Source organism: Monodon monoceros, unplaced genomic scaffold (assembly GCF_005190385.1).
Source record: "Monodon monoceros isolate NGI ecotype Baffin Bay Population unplaced genomic scaffold, NGI_Narwhal_1 Super_Scaffold_11, whole genome shotgun sequence".
Classification (NCBI taxonomy): Eukaryota; Metazoa; Chordata; class Mammalia; order Artiodactyla; family Monodontidae; genus Monodon; species Monodon monoceros.
Window position 1 is genome coordinate 38562685 of NW_021703767.1, and position 12461 is coordinate 38575145.

Consider the following 12461-nt stretch of genomic DNA (forward strand, 5'->3'; position numbering starts at 1 on the left):
TTCACCGGTTTTACATGTACTCGTTTGTGTGTGTGTGTGTGTGTGTGTGTGTATGTGTTTAGTTTTATCCAGTTTCATTACATATGTAGGTTAATGTATCCATCACCACAGTCAAGATGCAAAGCGGTTCTATCACCACAAGGATCCTTCATGCTGTAGTTTTATAACCACGCTCATATCACTCCCACTCCCCCTCCACCCCTTACTAACCTTCACCGTTGGTAGGAACTAATCTTTTCTCCATCTCTATAATTTTAGTTATTTCAAGACACTATATAAAAGGATTTCATCTTAATTTATCTATAGAGTTTCTGAATGTATCACTTTGTATATTTTCTTAGTAGTTGCTCCAGGTATTGAAATGCTATACATATACAATTTATCACAGTCTACTACTTTTACCACTTCTGGTAAAATATGGAAGCCTTACTTCCATTAGGTCCTTTTGCACTGACACTTTTTATTTGTTTTAACTATTCCTTCTTAACATGTTGAACACTGCATCAGTTGATGGTATAATGTTTGTTTTAACCATCATATAGTCAGGAAAATGCAACAGAGTAGTCTATATTGTATTTACCCATATTTTTTGTTCTCTCACTTGTTCTTCCTTCTTGATGCTTCAAAATTTCTTCTATTCTGTTTGAAGAACTTTAACTCTTCTTTAAGACGGATCTGCTAGAGAAACATGTTTTTAGTTTTCCTCCTTCTAAAAATATATTTATTTCCCCTTGATTCCTGAACGTTGGTTTCACTGGATAAGAATTCATGATCAACAGTTCTCTTCTTTCAGAACTTGAAAAATGTGCCACTGCCTCTGACCTCCATAATTTCAAATGAGGTCATATATTGTCATTTGAAATGGTGTTTTCTTATAGGTAATATGTCTTTCTCTCACGGGCCCAGCCGCTGCACCGCATGTGGGATCTTCCCGGACCGGGGCACAAACCCGTGTCCCTTGCATCAGCAGGTGGACTCTCAACCACTGCACCACCAGGGAAGCCCTAATTTCACTGTATCTTGATTTGGATCTTTTGGGGTTTATCCTGTTTGAGTCTGCTCCTCTTCCTGATTTTGTACATTTATTTCTTTTGCCTAATTTGTGAAGTTTTGACCATTATTTCTTAAATTCTTTCTGCCTCACTCTCTTTCTCTTCTTTTGGGACTTATATGGTACCAATGTTGGATATTTTGTTATTGTCCCACAGGTCCCCAAGATTCTGATTTTTTGTTTTTTTGTTTGGTTTTCCAATCTGTTTTCTCTCTCTTGTTCAGATCCAGTGACTTGTATTGGTCTGTCCTTAAGTTCACTGATTCTATCCTCTGTTGTCTCATTGTACTATTTATCCAATCCAGTGAGTTTTTATTTTGGTTGTTGTATTTTTGACTTCTGTACTTTCCTTTGATTCTTTTTTTAAATAACTTCTTTAGAGTGCTGAGATTTTCTATTTTGTATTTGTTTCAAGATAATTAGTAATTGCTTGTTAAAGTAATTTTATGATGGCTTCTTTAAATTCTCTGTCAGATAATTCTAACATCCGTTTCAACTCAGTATTAGCATCTGTGGATTATTTTTTCTCATTCAAGTTATGTTTTGCCTGGTATTTGGTGTGACCAGTAATTCTTTTTTTATCACATCCTGGACATTTTGGTTACTGTGTTAGGAGACTCTGGATACTATTTACATCTTCTATTCAATTTAAGTTCAGCACACAGGTCCTGGCTTACATTTGTGGGCTATGGTTCCACCAACAATTTAATTTTCAGAGCCTTTGTGGTGCTATTTGGTCACTTTGAGTTGTCTGTTTCCACTGGGAGTTGTACTGATCCCTACTGGTGCCACCTAAGGAAGCAAGGCCTCCTGATGGCTCTAGGGGGGATAAATGGTTCTTTAGCTCATCAAAGATCACTTCAAGGGCTGGGTAATTGTTATAGAAGGATTGGCCCACTGCCTGTGCTGCCCAATTGACCATTGTCTCTCAGTAGGGAAGGGGAGTCTCCAGCCTAATGGAAAAAGAGACTGCATTCCATGACAGTGATGCTCCCGATTGATTCCCCTTGGGGGTGGCCCAGTCTCTCCTGAAGTTCTTGGTGGGAATCCCATTTGCTCTGTGATAAAAATGAGTCTACCTAGGCCACCTTCTGTTGCTAGGTTATGGTTGGAAGAAGCCGGGCCTCAAATGCCTTTTACAATTGGTTAGAGAGACACTGTGTTATTCCTTAGGTTCTGGTATCACTAACCAGTCCCCTTTCCTCTTTCTACCTTTCAGAGTACTCCTTTAGTCACCTCTTGCTTAATTCCTGGTTTTATAGCTGTCCTTAGTGGAGCACATAGTGATATTTAAGTTTTTTAATGCTTTTCCAAAAATGATTTAAAAGAAGCATAAATAAGCAAGATGCTTAAGAGATCTGTGAAAACAAGTGTTCTGTGATAGAAAAGGTGGTTTGAACCAAAGAATATATTAAAAGTATTTAACAGACAGTACAGCAGAGGCACCAAACAGTCAGAGCAAATTTAACGTCAGGTACAGTACAGGTGTTTTTCAGCTGAAAGTTAGCTCTGATTTAAAAAAAGCTTAACAGGTGTCTCTACTGCAGAGAACTTTCAATACGCTAAGGTTCATTGTTGGTTTCCTAGAAGGAATTGAGCAGTCATAGTTTTCCCAAATTTATCTGGGCATAGAAGTGAAATTTTTTGTTTACAGCTCTTCTTGGTACTGACAATTCATGAAAGACTTTGTGAAGGAAAGCCATTTTTGTCACCATCAATATCTACCTCATCCAAGGTATTGTACTTACTAGATGCAATCATTTAATTAAAAAGTTATTTCTCAGAACATTAAGGAACATTTAATTCTACTTAAATCTGATAAAATATTTCAATATATTTAAACCTTCCTTTAAAACATTTCAGGAAACCAGATTTAGACATATGGCCAAAGAAAATGTTTATTGTGTTGTGCTAAAAATATGTAGTCTAACAGTAGCAACTTTTCCTAATGTTGTTATTCATATTTTCAGTATTTTCTTTTTCCAGCTTTAAGGGACAATAGGATCGAGCTGGTTCGGGCTTCCTGGCATGAACTGAGTATCAGCGTCAGTGATGTCTCTCTCTCTGATGAAGGACAGTACACCTGTTCTTTATTTACAATGCCTGTCAAAACTTCCAAGGCCTATCTCACTGTTCTGGGTAAGTGCAAGGGACTAACACCATGTGATCACAAGCCAGAGAGATGTGTACAGCTACAGCAACATGATTCAATAACAGATCTACACTTTGAGGATCATCAAAAAGCATTAAAAAATCACTTAGTCATTTCCCCCATTTTATAAATAGATAAAGAGAGGTATAAAGATTTGTATGACTTCCCAAGAGCAAACAGCCATTTTGTTTCTTAGTCAGCAATAGACACCAGGTTTCTTGATTTTCAACTAAATTCCTTTGTGTCAAATCATCTCTATATTGTATACGTGGTAATCCTTTTATAAAGTGGTAGAATAATGAACATAATGACTTCAAAGTGTCTATCAGATGCTCCGCCACCTTATCATCAGTCACCTAATGGGATCTTCCCTAATATCTATTGGCTTCCAAATATGCCCATTTGTGTATTTTAGTGTATTTAAATGACCCTAACATTTCTATTTGTCTTCTTGCCTTTTAGCTTTGTAGTTTTCTAGATTACTAAATGAAGTACATAATGTCGCTTACGCATGCAGCTTGTAGCTTCTTTGTTTTTTTATTCTCTAAGTATTGGGCCATTTTTCTAAAGGTTATAGTGACACTAAAAAGCAATACATTCATAGAGTTTCTGAGGAATAAGCTTGCAGCTCACAGCTCTCTGTGATTCCACAGACGTCAGTGGCCCAATCAGCTGAAATTGCTGGAATTCACTGAAACACACCTGTGTACTGAACAAGTTAGAGGAATTTAAAGATTGATTTTTTTTTTTTTGCCCTTAGCTTGCCTTCCTTTTTTGATAGATAAAGGCATAACACTGCATTTAAACGAACTAATGCATGCTGTTCTTTTGGGTGAGAATATTAAAGTTAATCCTGCTAGTGAATTGGTTTTGTGCATAGGATATGAAATATGTTTCTTTACAAGTCCCACTGGGACTATTGTATAAAAATCTTTACAAGTTTGCCATTAAGGACAAAATACACCCACTAAATGGAGTATCTCAGGATAGCAGCTGCCTAAGATTAATGTATTGTTCTGTAGAGAGCCAACTTGAGACCCCAAGAAATAGGAAAGTGGCTAATATCAGTTTATTAAATGGTGATGTGACATGTTTGGTTTTTTTTTTAAAAAAAGCTATATGAAGGTGAACGAAAAGAAAAGAAAGCTAGCCAGCTAGTGGAGTATGTTGATCTGTCATTTATCTTTGTTGTTCTTGTTGTTTTAGTTTGTATTTCTTTTATTGGCGCCTTCCAACATTCTTACATTTTATTCTTTTCAAACTGAATTAAATAGTACAATAAAGAAACTTTCAGTCTGCCTTTATTATTGAATATTTTAAGAAGAAATTTTAATAAACCTCTGTCATGACAGCAGAATATTATTGCCTCCAAAATATGTAATGTTGTATTATTTAAATCATCAATGTCTATCTCTGAATATTAGTTATCTGCTTATTCATTGGATGATCTGGACTAGAAAAGGTAATAAGTAGCTAGTAATGCTAGCATTAAAAATAATACATGGGCTTCCCTGGTGGCGCAGTGGTTGAGAGTCCACCTGCCGATGCAGGGGACATGGGTTAGTGCCCCGGTCTGGGAAGATCCCACATGCCGCGGAGCAGCTAGGCCCATGAGCTATGGCTGCTGAGCCTGCGCGTCCGGAGCCTGTGTTCCTCAACGGGAGAGGCCACAACAGTGAGAGGCCCGCGTACTGCAAAAAAAAAAAATAATAATAATAATACATATCATGCTCCACAAAACTGCAATTACATTTCTAATACAAATGACATTAAGAGACATTCTCTACTTTAGAAGAATCAGAAAAATAAGTATAGTTGCAATTTTTAATGAATCTTTTATTCCAAAATGCATTTTCTAGAAAAAAGTACACAGAGGATAACAATGTTTTTTAAGCTTTAAGAATTCTGAAATCAGGAATGAAATGTGCTATTTTGGTTAAATCACAGTTTGCTAAAGAATGAAGAAATATGCTTTGTGGATTTTTTTTGCCCAGTGCAAACAATCTACCGTTTTTAAGCCCCACACTGGTAAATCTTAAGATATGGTTGTTTTTAAGATTATAAAGAGTATTTCTGCAGGTAAAATTTAATTAAAAAAAACGACTTTAAATGCTTTCTGAATAATATACACACACATATGCATATTTACACAGACACATATGTGTTTGTATGTATGTGTATATATATCTCGCTATATATTTTTTATATATTTTGTCATTTATTTTATTATATAGCAGTTTATTATTATTATGTTTTGGTTTATTATTCTTTTTTTTTTTTTTTTTTTGGGTTCCCGGGCCTTTCACTGTTTTGGCCTCTCCCGTTGCACAGCACAGGCTCCGGACTCACAGGCTCAGTGGCCATGGCTCACGGGCCCAGCTGCTCTGCGGCATGTGGGATCTTCCCAGACTGGGGCATGAACCCTTGTCCCCTGCATCGGCAGGCAGACTCTCAACCACTGCACCACCAGGGAAGCCCCGGTTTATTATTCTTGATTGAAGTTATTGTCAGTTATACACCCAGTTTAGCTTTGCTTCTGAAAGTAGTAGTCGTAAGAACAAATCAACCCTGGAGATTAATGTTTATTTCATTCATTTGCTTAAATTTCAGGTGTTCCTGAGAAGCCTCAAATTAGCGGATTTTCATCCCCAGTTATGGAGGGAGACTTGATGCAGCTGACTTGTAAAACATCTGGTAGTAAACCTGCAGCTGATATAAGATGGTTCAAAAATGACAAAGAGATTAAAGGTAAGGAATGGGGAAAGGTCTCCAAATCAAAATTAATGTGCTGAAACTAGTGTGAAGTGTTAGATCCAGGGCATTTTACATTTTCCTTTTCTTTCTTTTTTTTGCGGTACGCGGGCCTCTGACTGTTGTGGCCTCTCCCGTTGCGGAGCACAGGCTCCGGGGACGCAGGCTCAGCGGCCATGGCTCATGGGCCCAGCCACTCCGCCGCATGTGGGATCTTCCCGGACCGGGGCCCGTGTCCCCTGCATCGGCAGGCAGACTCTCAACCACTGCACCACGAGGGAAGCCCTACATTTTCCTTTTCAAACCACAGTCACTTTCTGATTAAGTGTAATTTGAACCAGATTTACCTTAAATTAGGTAATTTTACAAGGTATATTAATATCATCTCTGTGTGCCCCATTTTTCTCTTACGTAAAACAGTTTTAAAATGATATATATCTAGAGACTTTCCTGGTGATCTAGTGGTAAAGGATCCACCTTATAATGCAGGGGACGTGGGTTTGATCCCTGGTCAGGGAACTAAGATCCCACATTCCGTGGGGCAACTAAGCCCGTGCACCACACCTACTGAGCTCAAGTGCCTTAACTAGAGAGCCTGCAGGCCCCAAACTACAAAGCCCACACGCCCTGGAGCCTGTGCACCACAACTAGAGAAGAGAAAACCCGCACACCACAGCTAGAGAGAAGGCCGCGCACCGCAACAAAGAGCCCGAGCATTGCAACGAATGTTTAGCATGCCTCAAGGAGGAGCCTGCGCACGGCAACTAAGACCCTATGCCGCCAAAAATAGATTAAATAAATAAATAAATAATAAATCTTTTTTAAAAAATGATATATATCTAGTGGGAAACTTGGAGAAATAAATAAGTTAATATATAAAAAACACGTAGATTCGTACTTGACAATAGCAAGTGCTAAGTGTTCATGTTAGATGTGATTATTTCAGAGCTCATCTGTAGTATTTAGATTATAGACAGAGAAACTTCATGAATTATTTCTTCAACTTGTTGGTTCTGAAAATACAAAGTTTTGGGAATAAAACTAGCTAAACATCAATAAATCTGTTTTTCAGTAGCTCTCACACAGGGTAAAATAATGTGCTTGTCTCAGTAAAAATGCACAGAAATGTAAATATTCAGCATAATTCTGCTCTTACTTCATACACTTAAACACACATGTGCACACACACACTCTTTTAGGGTGGATTAAGAAGTTTATAGAGGAGATGACTAATAAGTCTGGTAGTGGTTTTTGTACCCCACATACAGAAATCTTGGACCTGACATCACATGTACATTAAAACCCAAATATAAGAATCATCTATTATGCTTGTTAAAAATTTTTCCTATTTATATAGTAATATGTATTATTCTCAAGGTAACCTTCTAGGAGATAGATTGATGCAAACCATTCTGGTTATTTTAACTTGTAATTCAAGTATCTTACTTAGGCATGGAGGCCCAACAGGTAGAATTGTCTATATTACTAAGAAATTATGGGTTACAGTCCATACAATTATTCTACCTCTTTTCTATTTTAATTACTTTCTCTCTTTATATTTTTTTCCCCAAACAAGGAACTATCTGTAATTTATCCATAATTACTACCTTTACTTTAGAACTTCTAATAAATACATTTTATTGGACTAACTTTGGAGAAGTACAAGCACCCATTTCACAAGTTAGATACATCACTTTGCTAAGTTAAACTTGCTCTTATATTCTGCCAGGGCTCAGTACCATCCATTCTAATTCTGCCTTTAGGATATATTTGTTTAGGTTAGTGTGTTAAATGTCTAGTCTTGGTTGGAGCTTTTCTAAATGGACCCTCTACACTGTATCCAGAGTTATCTTACTATGACAAGGTTCTAATCCAGCCACTTTTTCTGCGTAAGCATTTCTGATTGAAAGTCCTAACCTGGAGGATAAGTTTAAAATCCTATTTCCTTGGCCTATAAGAAAGCTCCTGGCAGTGAATTCTTACAAATCAGATGGTTTTCTATGTGAAAGGCTTGGTTTATGTTAGAATATTCTTCTTAAATACTCTCCTTCGGTTAAATTGTTTTATTACCTACATGCATCTCTTTCTGAATTTTGACATAATTAGTTAGTGAGTTAGTTTCTCTTAATTTCTTACCATTTTATTTGTGTTTCGGATAAATATATCCTCAGGGAGGTCAGAGACTAACATACTAGTCATTAATATTGGTTGATTGTTTTTAACATTGTAGCCTCATGAAAAACGCATAATGTTTTCATTAAAAATATTTTTATAAAATAGCTTAATTTTTGACAAATTTGGTTTCTGCTCTGAATGCCAGATTTATTCATAAACTAGGTAGAGAGGGGACTTTTGTTTATATGTAAAAAGATGAAATTTTGATCTTATAAACACTATACTTTAAAATCATCTGAATCAAGACTAGAATGAAAATCAAGAGAAAACCATATACAGAATCAGCATTTGGTTCTGTGTTCTACTCAGAAGTAGTGAAGCTTTGCTTTTTCTGTGTTCTTCAATGCGTGGCCATTAATAGACCATTTATTATTCCTACACTTGAATTCATCTATATAGCTCTTTATTTGTTCATAACTCTTATTTTGCATGTTTACATAGTTTGTCTTTACAATTATATGGTGAACTTCCTGAGTTCTCTAAAATTGTTTTTATAGGTGTATAGGCAAATATGCTGTATTTAGTACTCTATACAGAATGCACGTTCATTATTATTGCTGTGCTCTATACATGTGAAGTGAAAGTTCGCTCTAAAATCCCTCAGCAGATACACCTCACTGAAAGGAGTGTTCTATCCTTATCTTGCACTCTTGTCTTTTCAGAAATCAAAATTTGACTTCCTATTATCATGTAACAATTTTTACTATAATATCACTTGAGATTTTTTAAAAAGACACTCCCTAGTATAAAGAATTGGAAAAGATAGGCTAATCAAATTCAGTTAAATCCAATTTGATAAGAAATTGTTAAAATGTGTCCCAATTATACAGCATTCTATGGTGCATGAGTGAATATCCAAATGAAGAAAACAAAACCTTGACCTGGAGATGTTTAAAATGCCTTTGGGGTGATAAAACCAGCTATGAGGAATACTTTACTATAAAGAGGAATGTATAACATTATGTAAATCCCAAAGTAGTTATTCCAGTCAAGGGAAAGTATTATTTTCCATACGTTTTAACTAAGCACTGGCCAGTTCAGCATATTGACACTGTGTTAAGTTTCAGACTCTGTATGATAGAGGTAGGGGCTTTCAAAGTAACTTCTGATTTCAGGAGGAGTCATTGTTCTGTACATTTTTTCTCCATTATTATCTAACATATGAATTTAATCACCAAGTTTCTGGGAGAAAGTTGTTTCATAGTCCTAGCTGATCACATTTTCTTGGCCAGGATATTTCCATGTTAGATTATACAGCATGGTTCTCAAACTTTAGCAGGCACCATCATCACCTCCAGGGCCTGTTAAAACTCAGATTATAGGGGCCTGACCCCAGATTTTCTGATTGAGTACATCTGGGTTGGAAACCGAGAACATATATATTTAGCAGTGTGTTGAATTTGTGAGTGATAATGATGCTCCTGTTTGGAGACCACACTGGTATATAGAGAACAGAATGTTGAGAAGTATCAGTAAAATATTGAAGTCTTGCCTCTGTCTCTGAACTTTAGTTTTCTCATCTAATAAATGAGGATCATAAAGCTTGCCTCAAAGTGCTATTGCAAGGATTTCATACAAGCCAATATGTATAAAGTGTTTTCACAGTATAAGGAATCACTGAATATATTTTAGATATTATTATTATTGTTATCATTTTTATTACTATCTTGAGCAAACCATGATTGGTGAGTTGTAACAATCCCTGAATTAGTCCTAGAAATATAACCAAAACCGAATTATTTCTTTAAGGTATTCACTTTTGGGGGATGGACATATAAACATAAGATCTAACAAGTATAGTAACAGACATATGAACTGGCTACAGTTTTTGTACAAAACAAGAAGCAGAGATGTGCCCTACTTTGTGGCAGAGGTAAATGAGAGTACTCAGTAAGTATATGTTAAATGAATAAGTGGATCTTAAATGATGAATGGAATTCACTGTATGGGTTGTGGGTAAAAGTAGGTGGTAGAGCATTCTAAAGAAAGAAACCATGTGTTTATGCAGGGTAAAAGCATGTGATTGTTTGAAGGAACTGAAACTTTCTGTTTGATACAGACATGAGAGATAAATGGGAAGGTAGGGGCCAGTTAAGTCATGGAAGATCTTTTACTCCAGATTAAGGAGTTTGGAATTTATTCTGTAGGCAGTGGTGAAACACTTTCTTCTATATGCTTTAAACGGTGGAATGAATAATCATAATTTTCATCTGACTCTCCTTTTTCCTCCTGATGAGTCTGACTCAGAAATCCCTTTGGTGCCTCTGGGCAGCTCTGTATTCAAAACTGCAGGGGGTTTCACTGTAGCTTTTAATCTTCTGTGTAGCTAGGAAGTTGGAAATATTGCCATTTAGTGTGGGAAAAAAATGTGTATTGCCTTCCTAAATCTATCAGTGTCCTGAGAACTTGTATAAACTTTCCATTCCATATGTAAGTTTAGTAACTTGTCGTTTGAGTAGTTATCATCATAAAATCTTAAGATTTTCTTTTCCAGCCAACTAGCTTTTACATGAATGTGTTAGGCAGAATTCTATGAGAACCCTCAATGACCCACATTTTTGTATAATCTTTTCCCCTGGAGTGTAGGAAGGACTTGAGAATATATGTGATATCACTGCCTTGATCATGTTGATCATGTTACCTTACATGGCAAAAGGGATTTTACAGATATAATTATGGATCCCTTTTGAGTTCATCAAAGGGAGATTACTAAGGGAAACCTGACATAATGAGGTGAAGTTTTTATAAAAGAATAAAGAGTCAGACATCCTCCTCCTGGCCTGGAAGAAAGCAAATAGCCATGTGTGTACTGTCTATAGGGGCCATGTGACAAAGAACTGTGGGTGACCTCTAGGAGCTGAAAGATGTTCCTGTGTGTCAGCTAGTGAGAAAATGGGGACCTCGGACATACAGCATCAAGGAAGTAAATTTGCCAACAATCAGTGAGTTTGTAGAGGACTCTAAAACCTACATGGGAATCACAGCCTCAGCCAACACCATGATTTCAGCCTGGTGACACTGAGAAGAGGACCAGGATAAGCCCTATCTGGACTCTTAATCCATAGAAATTGTGAGATAATAAATGCATATTGCTTTAGGACACTAAGCTTTTAATCATTTATTATGCACCAGTAGCAGGAAACTGAGATCCAGAAAGGCAGAATGATTTCTCATAGTCACACATCTGACAAAGAATGAGCTTGAATATTCCAATTCTAAGACCCAGCACTTGAACTGGGGAAGAAAGCTGAAGGCTGGAAGAATATTAAAGGGACATTTCAAACATGAATTAGTAAGGCCCTGAACTAATGGATGAAATGGCATTTTTTTTTAATGGATGGATTTAAAAGAGAAGACAAATTCCAGGTGAAGTTGGTGAATGAGTCTGGGAGATGGAGCAAAAACAAGGGTCAAAGACAACACAATTTGGGTGCCAACACAACTTGGTTAGTGAACATGTGGAAATAAGAAAGGCATTAAGAGAAATTAGTTCAGAAATAAATGATAATATGTTTATTCTTTGAGGTTGAAGTAACTGTATATTGGTAGAATCTAAAAGTTAAACTTAGCAGGCTTTTGGAGTTAGGTGACTTATGATTAAGAAAGGGATTCTGACAAAGGTCTATCATCTCTTATGAAGGACATTTTTAGTTTTATCCTTTATAAATAGTTATTACCCTTTATTTGTGCAGCACACTCCCAACAAAAACCCTCTCAGTACTTCCTTCTGACCCTAAGAATCATGCTGTGTAGTAACCTGCATATTCATCAAAGCCTGACTTTGTGGGGAGTCACTGAAGCTTGTCAGTGCCTAATAGTATTGCCTGTATTCTACAAGTGTTATTTACTTCGTGTACATTGTTTGTTTCAAATGTTGGACCATCGAGCTTAAACTGACTTTAGCTGTGTTGCCCTGTGTGAACAGGACTCTTCACCTACACTTTAGTGTTAATCAAAAATAATGCAGCAGCTCATTTTCAAGTTGGCTAAATATAGTATAATTGTACTATAAGCTACTTAGTAGATAATTTTTCAGCGTTTGGAAACTTGAGAGTGAATTTCTGAATGTTGTGTTTCTTAAAAGGTAGCCTTTAGACTGCTCGGATTAGAATCACCCGAGGTACTAGTTAGGAAAATGAAGATTCCTGGTCTCAATGTAGACCTTTAAAATCAGAAGTTCTGGCTGTCAAGCCTAGAAGTCCTAATATTTATTAAGTACCTCTGTTGACACTTAGGCTCACTATAGTTTGAGAATGCATAGAATTAGAGACCAGTAAGCCAAGTATTAATAGATATTCAAAGAAAGAAAGAAAGGAGGTCCTAATCTAATGA

At 36.5% G+C, this 12461-nt stretch overlaps 1 protein-coding gene across 2 annotated transcripts in view; it reads left to right on the forward strand.

The window, feature by feature from the left end:
• CADM2 (cell adhesion molecule 2) overlaps positions 1-12461 on the forward strand; it is a 1050900-nt gene that overhangs the window by 885428 nt on the left and 153011 nt on the right. For both annotated transcript variants that reach the window (XM_029215414.1, XM_029215413.1), the window contains exons 3-4: positions 3038-3190; positions 5814-5951. In XM_029215414.1, the coding sequence (XP_029071247.1) occupies positions 3038-3190; positions 5814-5951 (291 nt within the window). The remainder of the gene's footprint in view (positions 1-3037; positions 3191-5813; positions 5952-12461) is intronic.